The 27,907-nt window shown below is 42.4% G+C and overlaps 2 protein-coding genes across 8 annotated transcripts in view; one reads left to right on the top strand and one right to left on the bottom strand.

Annotated features, from left to right (window-relative positions):
- The window catches only part of ENPP3 (ectonucleotide pyrophosphatase/phosphodiesterase 3), an 88,323-nt gene extending 63,255 nt beyond the window's left edge, over positions 1-25,068 (bottom strand). Inside the window, exons 1-4 of one of the 4 annotated variants that reach the window (XM_043510978.1) lie at positions 24,953-25,068; positions 24,174-24,251; positions 20,318-20,404; positions 693-815 (exon numbers count right to left, since the gene is read on the bottom strand). In XM_043510978.1, coding sequence (XP_043366913.1) covers positions 693-815; positions 20,318-20,390 — 196 coding nt within the window. In that variant the 5' untranslated portion in view covers positions 20,391-20,404; positions 24,174-24,251; positions 24,953-25,068. Of the gene's footprint in view, positions 1-692; positions 816-4,922; positions 5,002-17,220; positions 17,550-20,317; positions 20,405-24,173; positions 24,252-24,952 lie in introns of those variants that run through there. The other 3 variants (XM_043510979.1, XM_038394600.2, XM_038394601.2) reach the window with 3 other exon arrangements.
- MED23 (mediator complex subunit 23) overlaps positions 25,038-27,907 on the top strand; it is a 61,184-nt gene continuing 58,314 nt past the window's right edge. For 2 of the 4 annotated variants that reach the window (XR_006279972.1, XM_043510977.1), the window contains exon 1: positions 25,419-25,574. Coding sequence is in view for 3 of the 4 variants with exons in the window: in XM_043510977.1 (XP_043366912.1) it covers positions 25,515-25,574 (60 nt within the window). In the remaining variant the exon portion in view is untranslated. Of the gene's footprint in view, positions 25,575-27,907 lie in introns of all 4 variants that reach the window. The other 2 variants (XM_038394599.2, XM_038394598.2) reach the window with 2 other exon arrangements.

Raw genomic sequence — 27,907 nt, 5'->3', positions numbered from 1 at the left:
ACTGGATGTGATGCAGAAGCAGACAAGTCTGCTAGAGAACTTTGTAGCCTGTGGATCCAGTTCATCCTGCTAACATAACCATCGTGTGTTGCATATTGTTCAGAACACAGGGTACTGGGGCATCCATTAATTCCTTCAGTTCTGAGGGAGAAGTAGTTGTCCTGTCATTCTATGCCCTTGGACAAGGAGAACAGCTATGCTCCCAATCAAGATATCCATGACCTTGTCTGGACTAACCAGGATGATTATGAGAGAACTGGTTATCTGTGAAATAGTTTGCTTGATTTTATGTTGGCCCAGTCTTGTTGGGTGTGAATCAATGAAAGTTAGTCATTGAACATATATACTTGATTTAAAAGTTTACTGAAGTACATTCTTCCTTAATAAAAAAAATGTGGATGTCTTTCAGGAAAGAAATTAATCCCAGGTTATATTTCATATCATGTCACATTCAATTACAAGTAGCATAGCACCTTAATAACATGTATTCAACATACATACATGACAGCTCCAGAATTCATCACGTGCCATAACAAGTCTCTAAAATACAAAAGATGGCTGGGAGCCTTTTTTGCATCTCTACCTGTAGCAGAATAAGTAAACATAGCACATTTATCATTTCCTCTCACCCTCCCTCCAGAAAAATGAATACAAAGACTAGACTAACAAATCTCACATTTATGGGAACGTACTTGGTTCCAAGCAGGTACCCTCATAATCCCAGCAGCAGTTTTGACGCTCTTTACAGCCACCATCACACTGGCAGTCCTGCCCCTCTTTATTAAATGGCTCATTACATCTGTTTCTGCAGCTGACTATAAAGGGAACAAAAGACAGTTTTAGCACCAAAATTATTTCAATCCTTAAGAATACAACAAGGAAATGGAACATGGCCAGGAGCCTAGAGTCAGAATGTTCTGAATAATTGTCAAAAACTATTTCCCAAATCACTTGTCAACACATTTAGTAAAATTAATAATATAAGCTTATTTCCATCAAAGTTGGGTGATGTCCACACAAAACTCTCTGTGTGTGTGTGTGTGTGTGTGTGTGTAAAATTAGAATAATTATAAAAATAAAAATAATATGAATATTATGATGAATAATGACATGGGGAAAAGATGTTAAATTCAGACCAGGTAAACAGGCCTTGTAAACTCAAAATTAAAAGTAAATAAATATTTTAAACTATTAATTTTAAAGTTATATAAAGGGATACACTCATATATGTTCACAAAGAACTTTGTGCCAAAACACCTGTCTTGACTCCTCGCTTCTAAAGGTCCCTGAGGGTTTTGGCTTCAGTCCTCTGAATGTGCTTAACATTATACATTTCTTCCAAAGTCTGAGTAAACAAGTAGTCCTTGCAACATGCCTTTAACTTAAGCACAACAAATTCAGGCATTTTGGTCCAAAGGAAGAGAGGGTTCCTGTGGCAAGGTATACTACCCTTTTAAAATACAATCTGGAGCTTACAGGCAAGACATCCTGGGCACAACCAAGGAGCACCCTGCCCAGCTCTTGGAAACAGGAAAAGCAAGTTCTGCAGATGAGAGGGACCAAAAGCTATGTTGGCAGCTATAAATTGCAGGTTCCCTTTCCCCACACCCCTCACCCTGCCCCACAGGCACCAGGATGCTAGCCTGACCTGGGCTCTAGAGATTTTGTTTTCTGACTCTGAGTTTGTTTGCTCTTAGGCAAGGGCCTTATGAACTTCCTTAAACTGCTCCTCCCCTGACTTGATGCCTAAGGGAAAGGGGAAACGCTTGCCTGCCACCTAGAACAATAAGAGAAGTAGGAATTCTCCTCATACACTCATAGATATTAAGGTCAGAAGGAACCATTATGATCATTTAGTCTGACCTCCTACACAATGCAGGCCACACAATGCATCTCACCCAACCACTCCTGCAATAAACCTCTCACCTATGTCTGAGCTATTAAAGTCCTCAAATTATGGTTTAAAGACTTCCAGGTGCAGAGAATCCTCCAGCAAGTGACCCGTGCCCCATGCTTCAGAGGAAGGCGAAAAACCCCCAGGGCCTCTTCCAATCTGCCCTGGAGGAAAATTTCTTCCCGACCCCAAATATGGCAATCAGCTGAAACCCTGAGCATGTGGGCAAGATTCAACAGCCAGTTACTCAGGAAAGAATTCTCTGTAGTAACTAAGATCCCACCCCACCTAACGTCCCATCACAGGCCATTGGGCCTATTTACCATGAATAGTTAAAGATCAATGAATTGCCAAAATCATGTTATCCCGTCATACCATCTCCTCCATAAACTTATGGAGTTTAATCTTGAAGCCAGATAGGTCTTTTGCCCACATTGTTTCCCTTGGAAGGCTATTCCACAACTTCACTCCTCTGATGTTAGAAATCTTCGTCTAATTTCAAGTCTAAACTTCCCGATGGCCAGTTTATATCCATTTGTTCTTGTGTCCACATTGGGTTGGGTTCTACTCTAACTTGGGCTGGCACCTGGCCACTGTGCAATGAGATGCAAGGCAAAATCACTTGAGTGTTAACAGTACTCCAATGCCCTTCCCACAATTCTCCCTGAAGGACATACAAGCTTTCCCACAACTGACTGAGAAAGACTCCTAGAGTTTCTCACAACAAAGAACCATGGCATATGCCCCCAGACACATATGGACAAGTGCAGCGACAGTTAGGACATAGTAATGCAAATATAGCTTTGCTGTGATGGTACTCACACCCAGGCTAGACTAACCCAAATGCCAGTCATCCAGGTTAGCTGTGCAGTGTAGATATAGCCTAAATCAGGAGCAGTGTCATCCTTTTTTTCCTATTTGAAATGCAAGTTTTCATACTCCCCCTAACAATATTAAATTCTTTTTTATTACTTGTTTAGAGAATATATAATGGAACAATAGAATATTCAGGTGCAGAGATCTAATTATATTTTTCAAAAACTTGAGATATTGCAGAATTATTATGGGAGCTATCCTGAAATTTACTTTGAATACTTGAGTTTATTCAATAGGATCAAAGCCATTTTCACAAGATTTAATATCTCTGATTTTGTACTGCAACTGCTTGCTATTGTGTTACTATTTCATAAGCTGGGCCAGTCATAATGAAAGTAGTACGAATAAATGGGCTTGATTCACAATTGCCCTGCAGCTTGCAGTCAAATACACCAGGGCAAAGTGATTATAAAAGATGGTATTCTGATCTGCTACCATTTTACACTACTTTGCATTAATTTTGTGCAGGCATAATTGATTCCACCGGGTAGAAAGCAATGGAGACTCAGGCTCCACGTGTCCATAAATGATACATGGCAAGTTGAGAACAAATCATACTATTTGGTTAAGAGTCACTGAAGAGTAACTACAGTTCATCGTCATAGTTACAAAGAATATCACAAGACGCCAGAAGAAGGAAACAATCAAAAAAAATAATGAGTGGGGAAGAGTAGGGAAACAAGTTTAACACATTAACATACATACCGTAAGAATGAGGAAAAAAACATTTCATCATCATTCTGTGGCTGCACAGATAGAATTTGTTTTAAATGAAGCTATCCAATTGTTGACATTGCACTTAGCTGGTTGGGTCATTTTTGACAAAATAAAATGTCATCAAAGTAAACATCAAAATGTTTTATGGAGGCATATCAGTTTCAGTGACGTTTTTGTGTGAAAGGGCCTTTTTTGGGTCAAGAATTCTCTGGTCACTTCTGACAAAAGAGAGACCGAATTGAAAAGCTCAGGCTTTCAATCTGAAAACAGATGTTTCAATGTATTTTCATTTTCCAAAACCATTCCAAAGATTTTTATTTTGTTCCAGTGCAGAATGAAAACAAATTCTGAAACCTCCAGAAATGCCATGAAATGAAATTGTTGTCCTCCAGACAGCTCTCCATTGCATTCTAACTAGACTAGTTCTCATTAGTAATTAGAGCTGATCAAAAATCAGAATTTCCATCATATGGGAAATTCGGACATTTCAATATGTTTTTGTATTGAATCAGGATGAAAAGTCTAAATAGCAAATTTTCTCATGGAATGGAAAGTTCAGACAAATGTCAGTGGGAACTGCTGTATACTTACTTGGCCCATCATCCTCAGCTCTTAACCCAGACTATCTCTCATAATGCAGCATGATAAATTGACTCACATACTGCACTGCATCATCAGCTAGAGGGGAGACTGTGGTTACCTTTGTGAGACCTCTTGTCTCTCAAGGGAGCCTGGCAACTGGAGGACAGTGGGGGCATGAGGCATCCGAACTACATCTCCTGTGAGGCACTGCAGCGGTTCAGGTGAAAACAGATTAATGTCAAACTGACAAAAAATGAAGTGTTTCAGTTTGGTTCAACAGATTGAACTGTTTCTATTTGAGATCGCCCAACCTGAAACCAAATATTTTGTTTTGATTTTCCTGACAAACATTTTTTAAAAATCAAAAAAAAAATTTCCCACGATTTTGCAGAATTTGCATTTTGGCAAAAAATTCCCAACCAGTTCTAATATTAAGCACTTCAAAGATGTTGAATATAATTAATAAGGGGCACGAAAAGCATCAAGTGCTATTATGTATGAAGTATGTCACTTTGCAGTAATAATTTGCAACTGTAGAGTACCTTCTATTGCAACTTATTTTACAAACATTATTTAATTAAGCCTCCCCATAATTGTGAGGCAGGTATTATCACCCCCATTTTACAGATGGGGAACTGAAGCACAGCCATTCAGGCCAAATTTTTTAAAGCTGTCCATCAATTTTGGCAGTTTTCGTTTTATGTTGCTCACCCTGAGAAACCTAGGGCCTAATTTCCACAAGTGTTGAGCACCCATAGTTTATTTTTAGTGAAATTATAAGTCATCCTGTGTTTAAATGCTTTGCTGGATGGAAGTGTAAATTAACACTGTACTGAAAATATTGTACACGTACCTTGCACTTGGTCTTCATGTTTTAGTCCAAGTCCCAAGCCTAGTCCAAGTGATATAACCACCAAAGAGACTAAAAGAACCTGTCACAAAAAAGTCATATACTGTGATGTATTTCATTTGCAGGTGACAGAAAAATTGGGGGAGTGGTAAATAATGAAGAGGATGGGTCACTGATTCAGAGCGATCTGGATCGCTTGGTAAACTGGGCACAGGCAAACAATATGCATTTTAATATGGCTAAATGTAAGTGTTGTAGCCCATAGAGCCAGCGTAGCCTTTATTTTATTCAGCAGTAACACAAGGAACCTACAGTCCTGTATCCTATGTAAGGCACTGGGTTAAATAAGTAGGAACAAAGAATGTAGGCCATACTTACAGATTGGGGGACTTTATGCTGGGAAGCAGTGACTCTGAAAAAGATTAGGGGGTCATGGTGGATAATCAGCTGAACATGACCTCCCAGTGCAATGCTGTGACCAAAGGAGCTAATGCAATCTTGGGTTCCATAAACAGGAAACTCTCAATTAAGATTAGAGAGGTTATTATACTTCTGTATTTGGCCTTGTGGCCCGGTATTGGAATATTGTGTCCAGTGCTTGTGCCCACAATTCAAGAAGGATGTGTGAGGGATTAGGGGTCTCAGAGCCAGGCCCGCAGCTCCCCAGGCAGTGCTCAAACCATGGCTACCACCTGGCAGCTATCTGGAACCTATGGAGAAAGGGACTGGTGGAACTTTAGCTCACCAAGAGCTTCGCTCACAAAACTCCTGACTGGTGAAGATGTCCAGCCCCACTGATTGGCTCAAATGCACTACTTAAGCCAAAAGGAAGCACAGGAAGGTGTCTGAGTAGCTATGTGAATTTTTGGCTGGCTGCTATTGTGGACTCTACCTACTCACCTGATTTCTGAGCCCTGCCTTCCAGCCGGTTCCTGCAGCTATTCCAAACCTCCTTTTCTCAGATCCCTGTCTGCTCTCAGTTCCTGCTTTCCCAGCTCACTCCAGGACCTTGCTCCTACACACTACCCCTGACTCAGACTCCAGCTCTGACCTTTGTCTTGGCACATGACTCTGTATCCAGCTCTGCCCCTAGCACTGGTGCCTGGCTTCCAACTCTAACCATTAGGCATGACTGTCCACACCCCGGTACTTATACAATGTTGATAAACTGGAGAGGGTTCAGAGAAGAGCCACATGAATGATTAAAGGATTAGAAAACATGCCTTATAGTGATAGACTCAAAGAGCTCAATCTATTTGAAAAGTCATGGAAGTTGCGAGAGATTCCAGAAGACTGAAAAATGACACTATATTTGCCCATCTATAAAAAGGGAAATAAGGACAACCCGGGGAATTACAGACCAGTCAGCTTAACTTCTGTACCTGGAAAGATAATGGAGCAAATTAAGCAATCAATTTTCAAAGATTTAGAAGATAATAATGTAATAAGTAACAGTCAGCATGGATTTGTCAAGAACAAATCATGCCAAACCAACCTGATAGCTTTCTTTGACAGGATAATAAGCCTTGTGGATAGGGGGGAAGCAGTAGATATGGTATATCCTAACTTTAGTAAAGCTTTTGATATTGTCTTGCATGACCTCTAATAAACAAACTAGGGAAATGCAACCTAGATGGAGTTACTATAAGATGGGTACAAAACTGGTTGGAAAACCATTCCCAGAGAATAGTTATCAGTGGGCCACATTCATGCTGGTAGGGCATAACGAGTGGGATCCCGCAGGGATCAGTTCTGGGTCAGGTTCTGTTCAATATTTTCATCAATGATTTAGATAATGGCATACAGAGTACACTGATAAAGTTTGCAGATGGTACCAAACTGGGAGGGGGTTGCAAGTGCTTTGGAGGATAGAATTAAAATTCAAAATGATCTGGACAAACTGGAGAAATGATCTGAAATAAAGAGATGAAATTCAATAAGGACAAATGCAAAGTACTCCATTTAGGAAGGAACAATCAGTTGCACACATACTAAATGGGAAATGACTGCCTAGGAAGGAGAACCGTGGAAAGGGATCTGGGGGTCATAATGGACCACAAGCTAAATATGAGTCAACAGTGTAACACTGTTGCAAAAAAAGCGAACATCATTCTGGGATGTATTAGCAGGAGTGTTGTAAGCAAGACACGAGAAGTAATTCTTCTGCTCTACTCCACACTGATAGCCTCAGCTGGAGTATTGTGTCCAGTTCTGGGTGCCATGTTTCAGGAAAGATGTGGACAAACTGGAGAAAGTCCAGAGAAGAGCAACAAAAATGATTAAAGGTCTAGAAAACATGACCTATGAGGGAAGATTGAAAAAAACTGGCTTCGTTTAGTCTGGAAGAGAGAAGACTGAGAGGGGACATGATAACAGTTTTCAAATATGTAAAAGATTGTTACTAGAAGGAGGGAGAAGAATTGTTCTTCTTAACCTCTGACGATAGGACAAGAAGCAACGGGCTTAAATTGAAGCAAAGGAGGTTTAGGTTGGACATTAGGAAAAACTTCCTAACTGTCAGGATGGTTAAGCACTTTAATAAATTGCCTAAGGAGGTTGTGGAATCTTCATCATTCGAGATTTTTAAGAGCAGGTTAAACAAACATCTGTCAGGAATGATCTAGATAATACTTGGTCCTGCCATGAGTGCAAGGGACCATACTAGATGACCTCTCGAGGACCCTTCAAGTCCTATGATTCAGCTTAACAAAGAGAAGGTTAAAGAGTGATTTGATTACAGTCTATAAATACCTACATGGGAAACAAATATTTAATAATGGGCTTCAATCTAGTAGAGAAAGGTATAACGGGATCCAGTGGCTGGAAGTTAAAACTAGAGAAATTCATACAAGATATTAAGAGTACATTTTTAACAGTGACAGCAATTAACCATTGAAACAAATTATCAAGAGTGACGGTGGATTCTCCATCTTTTGAAAACAAGACTTGATGTTCTTCTAAAAGATATGCTCTAGGAATTATTTTGAGGAAGTTCTATGGCCTGGGTTATACAGACTAGATGATCACAATGATCCCTTCTGGCCTTGGAATCTTTGAACTTTATCACATATGCTGTACATCAGTAGTATCTATGAATTCTAACAAATGAAAAAATTGGGGAGACCCTGAGTTGAGAGGTGTGAGAGTGTCTGTAGTTATAGGCATAAAAGTAAAATTTGTGATGTGCTGCTTATATTTTAGCAAGAAGCTACCACAAAATTTTCTCCCCTTTAATCTGTGAGTAGTCCCATGTAGTAAGCAGGGATGTATTTGCTTGCAGAGGGGGGAGAGACCAGTGAATCTATTAATTTGCTTTCCACTTAAAACAAAAAACCTTCCTCATAACCAAGGAGGGAGGCAGCACTTGATAAAATACTTATGTTAAGCACATTTTCCTTGAAGTGATTACACTTTGATCTTAAGAAGAAAAGCATATATTGATAATGTAGCATGCAGTTCACCTTGCATAATTTGAAAAAGTTATATTTTAATCATGTTTCTTAGCATAGGTAAAAGATTTTAAACCATGATCAAATAAAAAAAATCACTATTTTCCTCAATACCAAAATTCTATTCTCTCAGCCATAATCTCTAGAACTCAAGTTCCCCCCTCCCTTCCTTGAAATAGCTGGGGCAGGGGAAGATACACATGAAAGCTTTCCCAGTGGGTCATCAACACAAGGCTCAGGGGAACCAAGGATGGAAATAAATTCCAGAGTCTAGGAGACCTCACTTAGAATGCCCTGCCATCAATCCCCTAATAAAACCAAGAGGACTAATGGCTCAAATTAATTGCAACTATAGAAAAAAATTAAGATACAATCTGAAAGGTAGACAGGAATAGGCACAAAACCTCTTAAAGATTTCTAGATGATTATTAATTATTATTATTTGTATTATCATTGTGCCTAAGAGCCCCAGTCAGAGACCAAGACCCCATTGTGCAAAGCACTGTACAAACATGTAAATTTCAACTGACAAATATTTGATAACGAGTGCTTATAATGAAATACAGATGTTCTTTACATGCCTCATATGGGAAATCTCAATAAATAAACAGGCAACTACTTTCTCTCCCAGAAGCAATTTCCTGATGTAGCACTACATAGAGCATATTGTAATAATCCATTCCCCAGATGATAAAATACATGGATAACCCTGGTGAAGGCTGCTCTGCAACCATATCAGCATGTGATTTAGGGGTTGTGGGAAAGTTAGAGAGGCTTGTGGGTGTTTGGTAGGCAAGAAGAGAAGACTCGGTGAAGCTAAAGATACATGCTGGTTGACAGCCCACAAGTGAGAAGCTACAGTTCCCTTCCCTCAGCCTAATCTGCAATCAGGACACACAGTCTCCTTACCCACCCAAAGTAGAGTCATAATGCAGACCTGTAAAGTCTCCCATTTTCTCCAGGAGACTATTTCAGGTCCCCTTCCCAGGCTCCTGAGCTGGGAGCTTCATCTCTCAAGATAACAAGGAGACTCAATAGGAAATAGCAGTTGGAGCATCTCACTTTACACCCTTCCCCCAGTAATAGACTGCAGCAACTTAGCTGAGACTGGCCATAGGAACTAGGAACCAGAAGAAGAAACTAAGGAGGATGCTCATATCTGATATGACACAAACAAATGAGCCCTCTCTGGGTTCTGTTCCTCCCCCTCCAAGCTGTGGCCCTTTCCCCACCTGCATCTGCCCTAACACCCCACAACAGAGTTCATCTAGGAGGCTGCTTTTCAGCCTCAACTGCTGCCAAGCTCCATGTAATCAGGGAGCTGTGTCTCTCCTTCCACTCTCCAGTTACATACTCCTGCCTTTGCAAGCTCACAAGCTGCAAGCTAATGGTAGCAGTTCTTCTTTCTATCCCTTTCCTTGTTTCAAGATGCTGGGGACCACTGCTGGGTTAAGGGAAATAGATGCTTCTCTAGTGCCCCCAGAGGAAACATGCCCAAAGGAGGGATTGAAGAAAGAAGGGTGGAAAGAGAGAAGTGGGTGGAAAACAATTTCCCAAAGAGGAATTTAAAGCCTTCATCAGTGGCAGTGTCATCTCTTATGCGACACAGGAGTAATCAAACGCCTTAAATTGCGAAAGAGTTGTGCCTATGGATACAACAGCTAGCAAGGCACGACTGAGGTTATGGAATGAAAGACTAGGCGCAGTCAAATGCACTGAAATAGATCTGGAACCCCAGGAGGACCTTCCCGGAAGGGCCGACACAGGCTGGTCAACATGGTGATGCCTGAACCACCCACGCAAGCAAACTGGTAGATCAAAAACTAATACGATCAAATAGGGTGACTCTAATGACATGAATATATGCCAGTGCAGTGAGGTGCAGATCATGGAGCACCTACTCGTTTGCTGACTCTTTGGGGAGACCTATATGAAGGAGGACCTCGCTGCAGCAATGGGTAGGACCATCACTTGTGCACAGTTCTGAAAAATTATCTAGTTTTTGACAAGGACACGAGAATCAAAAGCTGCCATCTTTAAAAAGAAATGGAGAGAACATAGAATTGATACCCATTTGAAGGAAACTAAGACCTTGGATGTAGAATATGCTTCTGCCCCCTCCCCAGAGAAGCTCAGAACCCTCATCAATCTAAGCTACGAAATCAACAAACTGTCCCAAAAGGTTGAATTTCCTTTATTCTGTTTGAAGCAAAACTACTGGAAATCTGGCAAGAGAGCTGGCAAGCTGTTTGCATACAAACTTAAGCAAAAGGCTAACAGAAATAAGATTGCTACTATCATGAATAGCAGCAATAAATTATCTACAACACAGTTAGATATTAATAAACAATTTCAATGGTTTTATTCAAAACTATATTTAGCTGAAGAGGGATCAGTAAAGATGCCCTAGATCACTTTTATATTGGATTATCTCTGCCATAGATCTCTGATTCACAAAAGAAACTTTTAGATGCCCCTCTAGAATCATGAAACTGATAGGCTATAAAAGAAATGAAGGTCGTAAAGACTCCTGATGGGTTCCCAACTGAATTGTACAAAAAGTTCTGTGAAACTTTAATACCTAGATTATTGAATATGTTCAATGAGGCCAAGAATGAGCAAACTCTCCCACCTACTCTAAGAGAAGCTGTAATTTCAGTTATTCCTGAACCTGGGAAAAACCTTGGACTAAGTAGTAATTACAGACCAATTTCTTTAATCAATTGTGGCACTAAGATTTTCATTAAAGCTCTTGATATACAACTGGACAAAGTCCACTCACACATTATACAGATAAATCAAGCAGGCTTCCTTCGTGATAAACATAGCTTAGATAATTTGCATCAACTGATTGATGTTATCAGTGCTCTGAGAGATTCCAAAGAACCCTTAGCTGTCATTTCCTTAGCTGCCAAAAAGGCCTTTGACCACATAGGCTGGGATATCTTTTTCATGTGTTAGCAAAATTTGGTTTTGGTAAACAATTTATAGCTTGGATTCAGCTTTTATGCTGTATAACAGCTTTCAGGGTAGTTGCCAATGGTATTATGTATACCCCATTTCCAGGACAGAGAGGTAAATGATTTCACTTTAGAAACCATAGACAATGCCACCCAAGCAAATCATGGCATCCTGGTGATCAAACAGATGCAGATGATGCTCTTATAGATGTATCTAAGCCCAAGGTTACCGTTCCTAACCTTCGAACCACTATTAATAGGTTTGGACTCCTCTCAGGACAGAAAATTACTTGAGGTAAATCAGAAATCATAGTCAGTAACAAATATGCCCATAAAGGCCTTTTCTCGAATTGGGATTTCCAGTGGCAGTCCTCTTATATGAAATATTTAGGAATACTGATTCCCAGTAATATTTAGGACATCCCGAACATAAATATAGAACCAATTATTGCACAAGTGGCTAATAATTTGGGGAGATGGAGTTCATTAACCCTCAGTTTGTGGGATAAAATTAATATACTGAAGATGAATATCCTTCCTAAAATTTTGTATGTCCTAAGAGGTCTCCCTATTTCTATTCCTCAAACTTACTTTAAGAAATTCAACAATATTTTCAGAATGTTCCTTTGGGGCGCAGGTAAGAAACCTAGACTGGCTCTGAACAAATTACAGCTTTCCCTTTCTCTGTGAGGATTTTGTCTTCCCAATTTGGAAAATTATCTTATCTCCTCTTTATTGAGCCAGGCATCTTTGTGGCTATTAAATATGACCACACAGACCCACTTTGGGTTCAGATTGAATGAGAACTGGTATATCTTCTCCCCTTTTAGCCATGGTAGGGTTAAATTATTATAGATTTGATGGCTTAAGAGCTCCCACAATAATGGCTGTGAGGCAAGCTTGGACAAACTTGGCTGGAAAATTCTGCTTGCCTCCATACTTCCATGTAGAGGCAGCCCTATGGAGCAATCCTATCACTAAAATGTGTGGCAAAACCTTGATATGGAGGGATTGGATGGACAGAGGAATTATGACTGTCACAGCTAATTGACAATGATAAACCTTTTATAGATCTTCAGCAACAGTTTGGCTTTCCCTTCTCTGGAGCATGGAAATATCTCCAGTTAAAGCATTTACTCACAAATGTATTTGAACTGGATGCATTGGGAGCTCCAGATCCTCCAGAACTTTTATTATTTTGGAGGAAACTTCCTGGAGTCACTTGGCCAGTGGGATACTTTGATGATTTTCTGGCCCCAAAACCTTGGCCAAAGATTGATAACTTGAGAGTTGCTTGGAATAGAGATTTGAATACACAACTACCTCTAACCTAGTGAAATACAATTATTCCTAATGTTAGAAAGCAACTATAGCCCTGATCAGGGCTGACCTTACCATGAGGCGAACTGAGGCGGCCACCTCAGGTGCCAGACTGTGCGGGGTGGGGGGTACCACTAGGACCCAGAGTGTAGAAAATTGTGTCTGCTGCTAATGCATATGTATTCTGTCTGCCCTAGATGCACAGAGATAATGGAGTGCTGTGCTGGAGGAAGAGGGCACAAGAGACATAACAGGGAGGCAGGAGCAAAGGTGAGAAGAGCTGATATCTTCCCTCACTCAGGCCCTGCTACCAGTCTGCTTATTTGTCCCCTTCAATTGAGTGTTGAGAGCCACTATAGCTGACACAGAACAGCAGTCATGAATGAAAGAAGAAAACGCCCCTCTGGGGCAGCATTCAGAAAAAGAAAGAAAGCAAAGGAAGCTTTTCTATCTAAGCAGGAAGGAGCTCTCCTGAGATATACAGACACAAATGTTCACGGTGAGCCTTCCAGCCCCAGTGAGGATGTGAGTGGTGAGAAGATTCCTGATCTTCCAGTTAGTCAGAATGCAGGTGACCTGGCAGCTGACCTGCAGCATCCATATCTCCATCTCAAATGGATGTAACCATGCACATTCCTGAAGAAAAGTGTAGATCAGAGAAGTGTGTGGTGGAGGCGCAAGAAACAGCAGCTGCTGAGTTTAGTTCTTTAAGTCTAGATGATCCAGGACTGTGGACCCACTTGAGCAGTAGCCTCTGGGACTTCTTTGTACTGCATGGGCCACAGCAAGTGAAAAACTTCATGTTCCACAAAGACAATGAAAATAGAAGTTTCCATCCAACACATTACTGGCATGAAATCCCCAGTGGTGACAAAGTGGAGAGGCCATGGCTTATGTACTCAAAAACCCAGAATGCTGGATACTGTTTTTGTTGCAAACTCTTCCAGTCTAATGTTCCAGCCACATTGGGTTCTACAGGAACAAAGGACTGGAAAAATCTGGCTAGAAATCTGGCATGCCATCAGAAGGCAGCAAATCACCAGAGAGCATTTCATAGGTGGAAAGAGCTTGAGATGAGACTAAGGTTAAAGGCCACCATAGATGATAAGCATCAAGAGAAGATTGCATCTGAGTCTCTTTACTGGCAAAATGTTCTGAAAAGGCGCATTGCCATTGTGAGAATGCTTGCTACCCAAAACCTAGCACTGCGTGGCACTTCAGATCAGCTGTATGTGCCAAACAATGGAAACTTCCTTAAAACTGTGGAACTGATGTCTGAGTTTGATGCTGTACTCCAGGAGCATCTAAGAAGAGTCACTACCCAAGAAATGTACACACACCACAACCTTGGAAAAACCATTCAAAATGAGATCATACAGTTACTGGCAACAAAAGTCAAACAGAAGATTGTGGCAGATCTAAAGTCAGCAAGATATTACTCTGTTATTCTGAACTGCACACCTGACATCAGCCATATGGAACAAATGACTTTAATGGTGCGTTTTGTAACAACAACAGAACCTAGTGAAAATGTCCCCACAATGGTGACTGTCAGAGAGCATTTTCTAGAATTTATTGACATTGATGATACTACAGTAGCTGGTATGACAAATGTGCTTCTTAAAAAACTGAAAGATACAGGAATTGCGAGAGCTGACATGAGAGACCAGGGCTATGATAATGGTGCCAACATGAGAGGAAAAAATAGAGGAGTGCAGACATGGATCTGAGAGTTAAACCCTCGAGCTTTTTTTGTCCCATGCAGTTCTTATTCATTGAACTTGATGGTCTGTGATGCACCATCAGCTTCTAGTGAAGCTGCTGAATTTTTTTAATGTAATTCAAAGCATCTATGTATTTTTCTCTGCATCAACTCATTGATGGCAAATTTTGAAGCAACATCTGGGAACATCCTCTCTGACACTGAAACCACTGAGTGCCACACAATGGGAAAGTCAAGTGGAGGCAATAAAGCCTATCAAACACCAAATTGGGAAGACAGATGATGCCATAGTTGCCATTAGGGAGGATAATACTATGACAGGAACTATTCATGGGAGAACAGTGGCAGAGGGAAACGGAATCACCAGAAACATACATAACTTCAAATTTCTGTGTGGCGTAGTGTTGTAGAATGACATACTGTTTGAAATAAATGTTGTAAGCAAGAGACTCCAAGGTGTTCACCTTGATATATCTGAAGCAATGGAACAACTGGACAAAGCAAAGTCATACCTACAGTTTTACCAGTCAGATGAGGGATTTCAAAACGTTCTGAAGCATGCACAGAAGATGGCAGAGGAACTTCACACTGAAGCTATTTTCCCACCCATTCAAGAATACAAGAGTCACTGAAGAAGAAGACCTTTTGATTACGAGGCATGGGATAATCCCATAAGAGACCCCAAACAACAATTCAAAGCTGAATTCTTTAACCAGGTGCTAGATTGTGCAATACAGTCAGTTGAAGAACGTTTCATGCAGCTCAAGGAACACACCAGTGTATTTGGGATGTTGTATGATATTCCAAAACACCTCACTATACCTGAAGAAGACCTACACCAGCAATGCAGGGCACTAGAGACAGTCTTGACACATGATGACATGCACGATATTGATGTGAGTGATTTAGGTGATGAACTGAAAGCCCTTTCAAGACACATTTCAGCAGGATCAACTCCAAAGGCTGTTCTGGAATATATGTGCACAAATAAGTGCACCCTCTTTCTAAATGCTTTTGTTGCTCTGCGCATACTTCAAACATTTCCTGTAACAGTTGCCAGTGGAGAACGCAGCTTCTCCAAGCTGAAGTTAATAAAAACACATCTACGCTCCACAATGACACAGGAGAGGCTGGTCGGCCTTGCAACCATCTCAATAGAGCATGAGCTGGCCCAGACTGTGGACCTTGCAGGAAGCAGTTCAAATCTTTGCAGCCAAGAAGGCACGGAAAGCACAACTTTGATTATTCATACAGATAAAAATGCCAGTGTTTACTATGCATACAAGAAAAGTTACATTTGCTGTTCAAGCATTTGAAAGTTAAGTGTTACTTAAAATTTTTGAACAAGGCATTTTATGTTGTTAGTTCCCCTTTATTGGGGTAGGTAGCAGAACAGTACCATGAGAGGAGTAGAACAGGAAGAAGGCAGAATTGAGACCTTTCAAAGTTTTGGCCCAAGTGAGGGTGCATGGGGGCGTCATTTGAGCTCCCCGCCTCAGGTGCCAAAATGTTGTGGGCTGGCCCTGGTCCTGAGACTATGGCTTATTCACAAAAAGACGCTTTTTCGAATATGCTGATCCCCACATAGATTAATGGTAATGGGCCTCATAAATTCTGACCGTTGTTGGAAATGTAGCTCCTTGGTACTACATGAGTTCATATGTTGTGGGAGTACCCTTGTATCAAGAATATCTGGTATGAAGTAGGTCAAAGGGCCAATCTGATATTGGATGCTAAATTACAGCTCTACTCCTTAAACTTTATTTTTAGATATATTCCTAATAGGTGGCGACTACCTGGTAACAAGGCAGCATTCAGACTTTTCTGCATGGCTATGTTTTCATTATTACTGAAGTTTCCAGTGTTATAGATTCCTTCCAGCCTGCCTTTAGAAGTGAGTTTCTTGACTTTTTTGTGGTAGCCATGTTAGTCTGTATCAGCAAAAATAACGAGGAGTCCTTGTGGCACTTTAGAGACTAACAAATGTATTTGGGCATAAGCTTTTGTGGGTTAGAACCCACTTCATTTTTATGCAGAAGGACTCCTTGTTATTTTGACTTTTTTGATTACAGAGAAAAGCTTGAAAAAGTGCACTGAGCATACCACAAGGCTCAAAAAAAGGAGAAAATAAGCCAATCTCATTAGGGAGAAGGGGGAATTGACCCCCTAATACCTTAATATTTGGGGATGGCAATATTATCTGCATTTCTACTCTTTGTACTTTTTCCTGTACCTTGGTACAAGGGCATTATTCACCAGTTACTTGTCTGTGTTTTCTGATTTGCTAATGAAATATCTGAACACACAGAGACCAAAAATAAACTAAAATAAAAACCACAGCTCCCTTAGCCACTAACGCAAGAAGCTAACGTTTCTCATTTTAAACAAATACGTAACATATAAAGCGCTAAATACATTTTAATAGGCTCTTAGGATAATACAACAAACATAATAATATTACAATAAAAGTGAGGAGGTGAATGCACAAGCTTATTTGTTCTGTGTTGCAGTTCATTGAAGCCTGAAGGTTTTGTTTTAGCCATACATAAAAAGAACTGTTCGTGTATTTCAGTAAAGCATAAAGTACAGATTTATAGTGATAACAAAATAGCTCTGATATTGTTGAGGCTGCCTGATCAATACTATAAAATTCATAGTGTCCTGCCAGAGAAGTTCATGCATCTGTCCTATAGAATTCCAATCCCCTTAGGTATAGACTGGACAAGTTTATATAGTTAAATTAATTATCAAGTTTATAACATAAACATATAAATATCAAGTTTATAATGCAATAAGAACAACATTCAGAATTCTGAAAGTCTGAAAGAAACAGAACAGTCACTACTTACACCACAGAGTATCTTATATTTGAGAAGTGTTTTTTTCTTAACAATTTCCTCTGTTTGTAAATCCATTAACTCCATCTGGCTGCTTTGATGTGCATTTGTTTCTTTGTCAGATAGCATTTTGCTGTGAGTCGTATCTTCTAATATTGCTATAATCTTTTATCTCCTTTTTCAGTTCAGCTACAGTGAACATTTCATCTTGGCATGAACTGAACACCTGGCACCACGGTTTCAGGATTTTAATGAGATCAGAGTCCGTGAGTCATAGGGCAGCAGCAAGTCACAATAACAGGGAAACACATTCAGCAGGATCAAATTGTGAGAAGCATAATCAAGGTCATAATTTTGGTTTTGTGGCACCTTAGAGACTAACAAATTTATCTGATGCATCCAATGACGTGAGCTGTAGCTCATGAAAGCTTATGCTCAAATAAATTTGTTAGTCTCTAAGGTGCCACAAGTCCTCCTTTTCTTTTTGCGGATACAGACTAACACAGCTGCTACTCCGAAACAGTTTTGGTTGTGGTCAGTACATGTAGGGTTTTTTGTCTTTGTCATTTAAAATAAGGAGAGTATTTGAAAATCATAGTTTAGGATTAATTTGTGAGCAAACAGCAATCAAATAAAAAATAATGCAAGTGAAATTCAAATACTTGATTAAAAGCCTCTCTTCAGTTCAGCATGCCATTCATTATCCTCAAAGTTACATAAAAAGTATTAAGCCAAATCCATTATCATATAAGTGGATTTTTGGCTTGGATTCTATACCATATCTTTGTGTCTTTTTTCATGCTAGTCCTTGAGTTTTGAAGTCCTTTCTCTTACTTCTGTATCAATCCTGCCTTAAAATTCAATTTTTCCATGAAGCCTTCCAGTTAAAATTCATCAGTAATAGAACTGATCATTTAAAAAAAAATACCAGTATTGCCAACTCTAACCATTCCCAAGTGATGAGCAAGACAACAAAAATAATTACATTGACTTAAAAATCATGAGGCCAAGCCCTGGTGCTAGAGGCTCTGCAGGGCTGCAGTGAGGTAGCTCCTCACTTTCAACTTCAATACCCTTTCCATGCCCTTTAGCCCCAGCTCCACCGATTCAGTGCTGGGGCATCCAGCCCTAAGGGGGCCAAGAACAGCATGGTGTAATCTTTCAGGGCATTTGAAAAAGAGAGCAGGTAGTCCCTAAACATAGTATGGTGACCTACCGCCCCCCCCAAGTCCCCTGTAATTCAAACACCGCTCTCTCCTCCCTCTTTCCTTCCCCTTTCATCTCCTACACCTCTGAGCTCCCCTCTGGGCCCTGTCACACAGCTCCTCAAGAACCTGATATCACTTCAGCATGCAGGGACAAAGTGCAGTTTGGCCTGGACGCCTCCTCCTCCTACTTATTCTGCTTCTGGCTTCTAGCACTAAATTCCATAGCACTTCTGTTAATCCTTTCGTCCAGTTAGCTGAAAATTTCAGATATCCATTTGTACAAAGAGGAATGTACTGTAGTTCTCATGGTGCAGAAGTCATCTTATTGGACTACTTGCAAGCATTTTAGGAGCAACACAAAACTGTAAAGCTCAAGAGATGGTCTATTATGATGGATACAGAATGACGCTGGTGCATGGTAAGGCATGCACCATAGCAGCATCTGAGTCTGTGGTGCTCACATTTGTCAGAGCAGAGTACGAAGCACCTAACAGCTATTAGAATATTTTTCTTTATAAAATACATGTTCACTTTGTGACAGGTTTGGTCACAGAGACCCCCTTAGAACTGTCACCTGACTTGCTGGAATTAACTCTGAGCCCTTTTTCCCTGCCAGCTTGGGACTCCAGAACCCTGCCTTGTTGAGCCAGACACGCTTGCCTGCTGCAACACAGACCCAGACTTTAACCAACAACTGCTCAGCAGGTCACCTATCTCCAGCTCCCAGACACCCAGCTCCCAATGGGATCTAAACCCCAAATAAATCCATTTTACACTGTATAAAGCTTATACAGGGCAAACTCATAAATTGTCCACCCTCTATAACACTGATCGAGAGATATGCACAGCTCTTTGCTCTCCCAGGTATTAATCACTTACTCTGGGTTTACTAATAAACAAAAGTGATTTTATTAGGTATAAAAAGTAGGATTTAAGTGGTTTCAAGTAATAACAGACAGAAAAAAGAAAGTTACCAAGCAAAATAAAACAAACCATGCAAGTCTAAGCCTAATACATTAAGAAACTGTTTACAGGTAAATCTCACCCTCAGAGATATTTCAATAAGCTTCTTTCACAGACTAGACTTCTTCCTAGTCTGGGCCCAATCCTTTCCCCAGTACAATCCTTGTTAGTTCCAACAGACATCTTAGGTGGAAAGCAGAGGTGTTCTCATGACTGCGACCTCCCTTGGTCTGTTCCACCCCCTCTTATAGCTTTAGCACAAGGTGGGAACCTTTTGTCTCTCTGGGTCCCCACCCCTCCTTCTAAATGGAAAAGTACCAGATTTAAGATGGATTCCAGTATCATATGACCTGGTCACATGTCCTGTGACAGCTCATTCTTCATTACACAGGTCACGTACAAAGGAAGGCTTGCAGGTAAATAACTCCATTCACAACCAATTGTTCTAGTCAATGGGAGCCATTAAGATTTTAAGCCACCGTTAATGGCCCACACTTTGCATAATTACAATAGGACCTCAGAGTTATATTTCATATTTCTAGTTTTAGATACAAGAATGATACATACATACAAATAGGATGAACACACTCAGAAGATTATAAGCTTTGTAATGATACTTTAGAAGAGACCTTTTGCATAAAGCATGTTCCAGTTATCTTATATTCACATTCATAAGCATATTTCCATAAAACATTATGGAGTGCAACGTCACACACTTTTCAACAAATAAAAATATTTGTTCACATTTATTTTAACCTACCATAACAGGAAAATGTGTATATATGTATGCATACAAAGGATGTTGCAGTATGGGAAATAATGTTAGGGGGAAATTCCCATTAGCTGCTATGGGAAATGGTCTGAGAAAGGACTGAAAGAGTGAGCCTACTATACATTCTGAAAATCAAATATGTTTGCTCCTTGCTTCATGAACTTACTTGAGGATACCTGCAGCAGGAGAATCTCACAAAACTCAGACTTGGTAAAAGCCTTCACATGCTTCTGCATCATCTTCAGCAGCAATGTTATAGAAATAACAGAATCACAGAAATGTAAGGTTGGAAGGGACCTTGAGAAGCCATCTAGTCCAAACCCCTAGGCTAAGGCAGAATCAAGTAAATCTAGACCATCTCTGACAGAAGTTTCTCTAAATTGTTCTTAAAAACCTCCAGTGACGGGGATTCCACAACCTCCCGTAGAAGCTTGTTCCAGTATTTAGCTATCTTTATATAGTTAGAAAGTTTTTCCTATTACTCCATTGCTGTGGAATAAGCTCATTACTTCTTGTCCTACTTTCAGTATATAGGGAAAACAACTGCTCACCATCGTCTTTAGAACAGCCCTTGACAAATTTGAAGTCATTCATCAGGACCACCCCTCAGTCTTCTTTTCTTGAGAATACCCATTTTTTTTAACTTTTCCTCAGATCTTTTATCATTTTTGTAACTTTCCTCGGGACTCTTTCCAATTTGTCCACATTTTCCTTAATGGGTGGCACCCAAAACAGCAAACAATACTCCAGCTGAGACCTCTCCAATGCTAAGTAGAATAGGACAATTACCTCCCCTGTTTTAGGTACAACATCCCGTTACACCCCAGAATGATATTAGCCTTTTTCACATTTCCATCACATTGTTGGCTCATATTCAATTTGTGATCCACTATAACCCCCAGATCCTTTTGAGCAATACTACTCTATAGGAAGTTAAAACCCATTTTTATTAGTGCATTTGATTTGTCCTCAGTAAGTGTAGTAGTGTAGTACTTTGCACTTGTGTAAGCAGAGTCTGAATGAGATCTCCCCTGACATCTTGTGGTGAGCTGTGGAAAAAGACTTCAGAAGCTGATCTCGTTTGCATGGACACACCCACCCTGCCTAGGTGCTCAGCATGACAGGATTGCTTGCCCAAATGATCACTTGTGGCTGGTGTTGGATCCCCAGGCTCCTTGTTATTGGGGCAGAAGTAATAAAGCGTTCTTATCCTTGTTGTGTGAACTGAGGGCAGCAGAACTGTACCTGGCATACCCCCATGGAGGGACTCACCCTCAACTGAATGGCACCTGTGAGGCAAGGCACATGGATTCTCAAGCACCCAAGCAGGCTAGAAGCGTAGTATGCCTCTTCAAGCTGGGAATTACCTACTTCCCCCCTCCCCGCTTGAAGTGCAGCTGTACCATCAGAACAATAAATAAAGGCATCAGATGGTAGTTCTATCTCAGTAAATGATAACACATTTGCAGAAGCAACTGTTTGGGGCACAAAAGTGGCCATGTGATCAGAAAGCATTTGAGGTTCTAAGGTAGTTATTGATGCCTGTATATCTAGATGCTTATTTAGCACCTATGGCTAGAGTGTCTAGGCATCTTACAATATTTTAATGTGTTTATCCTCACAACACCCCTGTGAGGTACGAAGGTGCTATTATCTCAATTTTATTGATGGGGAACTAAGGTAAAGTGATTTGCCAAAGTCTGTGGCAAAGCAGGAATTTGAATATAGGTCTCCTGAGCCCCAGGCTCAGAGGCTGCTCAAGACAATCTGTTGTGCTCCCCTGTTCCTTGACCCCCATACACACATACACTTCGTATTTTTGCTATTCTGCCCCAAATGCTTTCTGTTATCACAGGGGTTCTCAACCCCCTTTGAACCATGCCTCACCTTAGCACCCTGTGACCCAGGCACCCCTGGGTACCAAGTGGCTGAAGACACAGAAGGGGTGCATAGGCCCTACAGGGGTCGCTTGAGTCAGGTACATGCATCATAATCCACCAATGCGTGGCATGTGAGGTCTCCACAAAAAGCCAATAGCTCACTGGTCATTCAATATATTCAATATATTTATTATGAAATGTATGGATGGATATTTTTAAGGAGTTATGTATATATCCTGAAAATCATGTTCTTAAGAGCTGTGAATCAGGGCTGGTCACCAGAAGGTAATAAACAGGTTCCTTTCAAGCAGGAGGTAAGAATGCTTATCTCTGTCTGGTCCTGTGTGATTGTGTATTGTATGTCTCCCAGTGTAAGTCTATTTGTGTATTGAGCCTCCAAGCTAATCAAGTTTACAAAATCACAAGAGAGGGAAAGTTGCAGGGAAAAAAACAAAACAGCAGGGTGTATCATGTTTACCAGTGAAGGAAATGGATTTTAGGTGTGTAACAGGGAATACTCTCCTTCCCTTAGGGGAGAAGCTGCCAGTGTGCATGTCTTATGAACAGAGAATCACAGCCAACCAGGGCTGGTAAGTACTGTGACAAACACTTGGGGGTGAGCTAAACTTTATTAGACAGGAAAGTACCTTGTTAATCAAGTCTAGGACTTAGAATGCATGCTATGGTTTTCTTTTTTATGTGACCAATTGTTTCCAATACTTCTACCTATTTACTATTACTTGAATCTTGATTCTTTGTTAAATAAACACATACGAATTAAGCAGAGACAGTGGTCTGAAATGAAGCTGGTAAACAAGGGGTACTGTTCCTTTGGGAACAGCGGCTCCAGGAATTCTATGAATGTCCAGTGGAACAGGGGCTGGATACTCCAAGTGGATGCTCGGAGGACTTGGGGGTTGGAGCATGCCTATTGCTAACATGCAGAGGGACAGTGGAGACTGTATATGCTGAGTGAAGACTGCTTGTGCTGCCCAGGGCTGGTGGAATAAGGGAGATGACCTAAAGCTTCCTCATGCTAAGGGCAGGCGGTAGTGAGGTGCTTCACAATGCTGGGTACCCCCAGGAAGTGTCATACACCCCCTTTGCACTGGGAGCCTCCACTACAAAGACACACCCCACTCTTGAGAATTCCAGGTCACAATGCCACCCACTCAAATTTTGCCCTGCTGTCCCCCTGTCATGATGGAGGGGCACGTAGATCAAATCTGTAACCTGGTGCTTTGTCTCCCCAGTTATTCCATAACAATCAGAAGCCCCTCTCTCTCGCCACAGCTGGGAATCTCTGTGTTATCAGACATAAGGCTTGTTCACATGGCACTACAGACTAGCCTATAGGGGTATGAACTGCAGAGCATTCTAATGTGTAGCGTTCTCATTGCCCTGTGTAAACCCTGCTGGTGTGAACTAAAAGATGCCTAGTGTGTGTTAATGTAGTCCAGATTATACCAATCCACACTCTTAGTTTGCACAGCAGGGTCTACACGGGCAATTAGGGCACTACACATTAGAGCACTCTGCAATTCACATCCCCATAAATAGGTCTACTCGTGGCACCTTAGAGACTAACAAATTTATTTGAGCATAAGCTTTCGTGAGCTACAGCTCACTTCATCGGATGCATTTGGTGGAAAACATCCATCTGATGAAGTGAGATGTAGCTCACGAAAGCTTATGCTCAAATAAATGTGTTAGTCTCTGAGGTGCCACAAGTACTCCTTTTCTTTTTGCGAATACAGACTAACACGGCTGCTACTCTGAAACCTGTCATAAATAGGTCTGTGGTTCCATGATGACAAAGAGCTTCTCCCAGAAATCTGCTGCCCTAGGCAGCTGCTTAGTTTGCCTCCAGCCACAGTGGGCCCATCCCAGGCTATCACTCTAATCATTGGACCAACCTTCCTCACAGTTGGGACTTTAAGAGGCACAATAATCCTTTCCTCTGTTCAGGGATTCAGGTTGTCTCCTCTGTCCTCCAGCCTAGGCATCTCCATTTATGTATTTTATTAACTGACTGTATTATTTTGTGGTCATTGCTTTTAATTATGTTTTATTTGCATTAATTTTCTGTCAGGTGACCAGGAGGAAAGTAGTCTAGCCTAATGGTCAGAGCAGGTGTCATGCCTACGGTTCAGAGCAGGCGTCTGTAACCAAGCATCAGAATGAGAAGCCAGAGCCACAAGTCAAGGCAGGTCTCAGGAACTGGAATGAGCAGGGGAGAGAGCCAGGAGTGGTTCATGGCAGAGGAAGGTCCAAGGCTGGGAGCAAGGTAGGGGCAGTATGAACAAGGTAACACAGGAGCAATCACAGTGGTGGATATAAGCATGTATCCCTCCGGCAAGCTGCTGCTGGTTTAAGTGTTGGCCTGTTGGCCCCTGCAGCCAATCAGATGGCATGGCCAATCAGGCAGTCTGCTTTAGCAAAAAGAAAAGGAGGACTTGCGGCACCTTAGAGACTAACAAATTTATTTGAGTATAAACTTTCGTGAGCTACAGCTCATTTCATCGGATGCATAGATCACGAAAGCTTATGCTCAAATAAATTTGTTAGTCTCTAAGGCGCCACAAGTCCTCCTTTTCTTTTTGTGGATACAGACTAACACAGCGGCTACTCTGAAACCCATTATCCAGAGATAGCTGAAACCTTTCTTTTTTTTTAAAAAAAAAAAACAACAACTTTTCTCTAAATTTTTCAGTGCAAAACCGGAAGCCCCCGAAACATAACCTGCTTAGTTTTCAGGGCTTTCTTTTTTTCAACAAAACCAAAACAAATCCCGACCTGGAGGAAGGGGCGGGGCTCGAGTGTTCGGTTTTGTGCCAGTGGACAGTTAAGGGGAGCAGCCTGACCCCCCCTCCCCCCGGAGTAGGGGTGCCCAGAAAGAAACGTTGCCCAGTGCCCCTTACCACAGAGTGGCGGGGCTCAGCGTTCAGTGGCCCTGCCGGGGCCCCTAACGCTTGTCGGGGCTTGGCGATGCCTTTTCCCGTGTCATTCAACAGGCGCTTGGGTTCTGAAAGGCTGCCTGGCCGCGGCCTGCACCACTGCGCACAAGCTCGTGAGATGAAGCCCCACCAGCGGGATTTGCTGGATGAGCTCTGCGGAGCCCGGGGGACTCCTCTGCCTGAGTCCACCCCAGGGCCGGGCCTGAGAGAGGCCTGCCCCGCGAGGTGCGGCTAGCCTGGTCCCCGCCAGCGGCCGCTGCGCGCTTTGTGTTCTCGGTCTGTGCACGGGGCTGTTCCTCCCCGCGGCGCGCACGGGCCCGGCCGCGGTCCTGCGCGCACCGCCGGGGGAGGGCCACGGGCCAGGGAAGTGCGAGAGCCGGCAGGCCGGGGGCGGCCCCAGCGCGGAACTGCTCGGCCCGGGGAGCTGCTTCCCGCGGGGACGGGTTCGGGGACGCACCTGCCGCCGCCGGAGCCAGAAACCGCCGCCGCCGCTCGGTTCCTCGGCGCGGCCGCCCCGGGCGGGGCCATGGCGATCTCCATGGTGCCGATGGAGACCCAGCTGCAGAGCATCTTCGAGGAGGTGGTGGTGAGTCACAGAGCCGGGCCGGGCCGGGCCGCCCCCAGGGGCCTAGGGGTGGGGGGCTCTGGGGCGTTGGGGGGCGGCTCTGGGTGTCGCAGGGTCTCTGGGATGTGAGGAGCTGGAGGGTTTTTTTTCTTTGTTTGTGTTTTTGTTTTTTACAAACTGGGGCGTGACCTATGCTTGCCTTGTGGCCCTTGCTGCTGTTGTCCCGCCAGCGGGGGCCGGGGGGGGGGGAGGAGGCAGTACGCGCCCCTGTGTGGTGGGGGTACAGTATTAAAGAGCGGGTGTGCCCCACGAATAACGGATTGCAAGAACGAGGCAACAATAAAGCAGTTTGGTGGAAGAACATAAGTCTCAGCTCACTACTTGCCTAACCGAAGCTAGATTGTGGTGGTTTGTAGATACGGCAGAAGTTGGTTTTAAGCAAGGATTTAAAAAGGGGACAGATGGTGGCTTTGAAAATTCTGATAGGAAGGGTTTTTTTGTTTTTTCAGGAATAGAGGGATGACTTGGGAGAAATCATGGAAATACTCGAGAGAGAGAGAGAAGGGGGTGATCAAGGCAGGCATCGTTGGCAGAGCAAAGATAGGTTTGATGGGTCATTGACAAAAAGAAAAGGAGTACTTGTGGCACCTTAGACAATGACAAATTTATTAGAGCATAAGCTTTCGTGAGCTACAGCTCACTTCATCGGATGCATTTGGTGGAAAAAACAGAGGAGAGATTTATATACACACACACACACACAACATAAAACAATGGGTTTTATCATATACACGGTAAGGAGAGTGATCACTTAAGATGAGCTATTACCAGCGGGTAGGGAGGGTGGGGGGAAGAAAGAAAACCTTTTGTAGTGATAATCAAGGTGGGCCATTTCCAGCAGTTAACAAGAACGTCCCGACCTGGGGTATTCTATCTGCTACCCAAGATCCATAAACCTGGAAATCCTGGACGCCCCATCATCTCAGGCATTGGCACCCTGACAGCAGAATTGTCTGGCTATGTAGACTCCCTCCTCGGGCCCTTGGTTACCAGCACTCCCAGCTATCTTCGAGACACCACTGACTTCCTGAGGAAACTACAGTCCATTGGTGATCTTCCTAAAAACACCATCCTAGCCACTATGGATGTAGAAGCCCTCTACACCAACATTCCACACAAAGATGGACTACAAGCCGTCAGGAACAGTATCCCCGATACTGTCACGGCTAACCTGGTGGCTGAACTTTGTGACTTTGTCCTGACCCATAACTATTTCACATTTGGTGACAATGTATACCTTCAAATCAGCGGCACTGTGATGGGTACCCGCATAGCCCCACAGTATGCCAACATTTTTATGGCTGACTTAGAACAACGCTTCCTCAGCTCTCGTCCTCTAATGCCCCTACTCTATTTGTGCTACATTGATGACATCTTCATCATCTGGACCCATGGAAAAGAAGCTCTTGAGGAATTCCACCATGATTTCAACAATTTCCATCCCACCATCAATCTCAGCCTGGACCAGTCCACACAAGAGATCCACTTCCTGGACACTACGGTGCTAATAAGCGATGGTCACATAAACACCACCCTATATCGGAAACCTACTGACAGCTATTCCTACCTACATGCCTCTAGCTTTCATCCAGATCATACCACTCGATCCATTGTCTACAGCCAAGCGCTACGATATAACCGCATTTGCTCCAACCCCTCAGACAGAGACAAACACCTACAAGATCTCTATCATGCATTCCTACAACTACAATACCCACCTGCTGAAGTGAAGAAACAGATTGACAGAGCCAGAAGAGTACCCAGAAGTCACCTACTACAGGACAGGCCCAGCAAAGAAAACAACAGAACGCCACTAGCCATCACCTTCAGCCCCCAACTAAAAGCTCTCCAACGCATGATCAAGGATCTACAACCTATCCTGAAGGACGACCCATCACTCTCACAGATGTTGGGAGACAGACCAGTCCTTGCTTACAGACAGCCCCCCAATCTGAAGCAAATACTCACCAGCAACCACACACCACACAACAGAACCACTAACCCAGGAACCTATCCTTGCAACAAAGCCCGTTGCCAACTCTGTCCACATATCTATTCAGGGGATACCATCATAGGGCCTAATCACATCAGCCACACTATCAGAGGCTCATTCACCTGCACATCTACCAATGTGATATATGCCATCATGTGCCAGCAATGCCCCTCTGCCATGTACATTGGCCAAACTGGACAGTCTCTACGTAAAAGAATGAATGGACGCAAATCAGACGTCAAGAATTATAACATTCAAAAACCAGTTGGAGAACACTTCAATCTCTCTGGTCACTCGATCA

The sequence above is a fragment of the Dermochelys coriacea genome, chromosome 3 (genome assembly GCF_009764565.3).
Source record: "Dermochelys coriacea isolate rDerCor1 chromosome 3, rDerCor1.pri.v4, whole genome shotgun sequence".
NCBI classification, from domain to species: domain Eukaryota; kingdom Metazoa; phylum Chordata; order Testudines; family Dermochelyidae; genus Dermochelys; species Dermochelys coriacea.
Note: the sequence above shows the minus strand (reverse complement) of the source record. Positions and strands in the feature narration are given on the sequence as shown.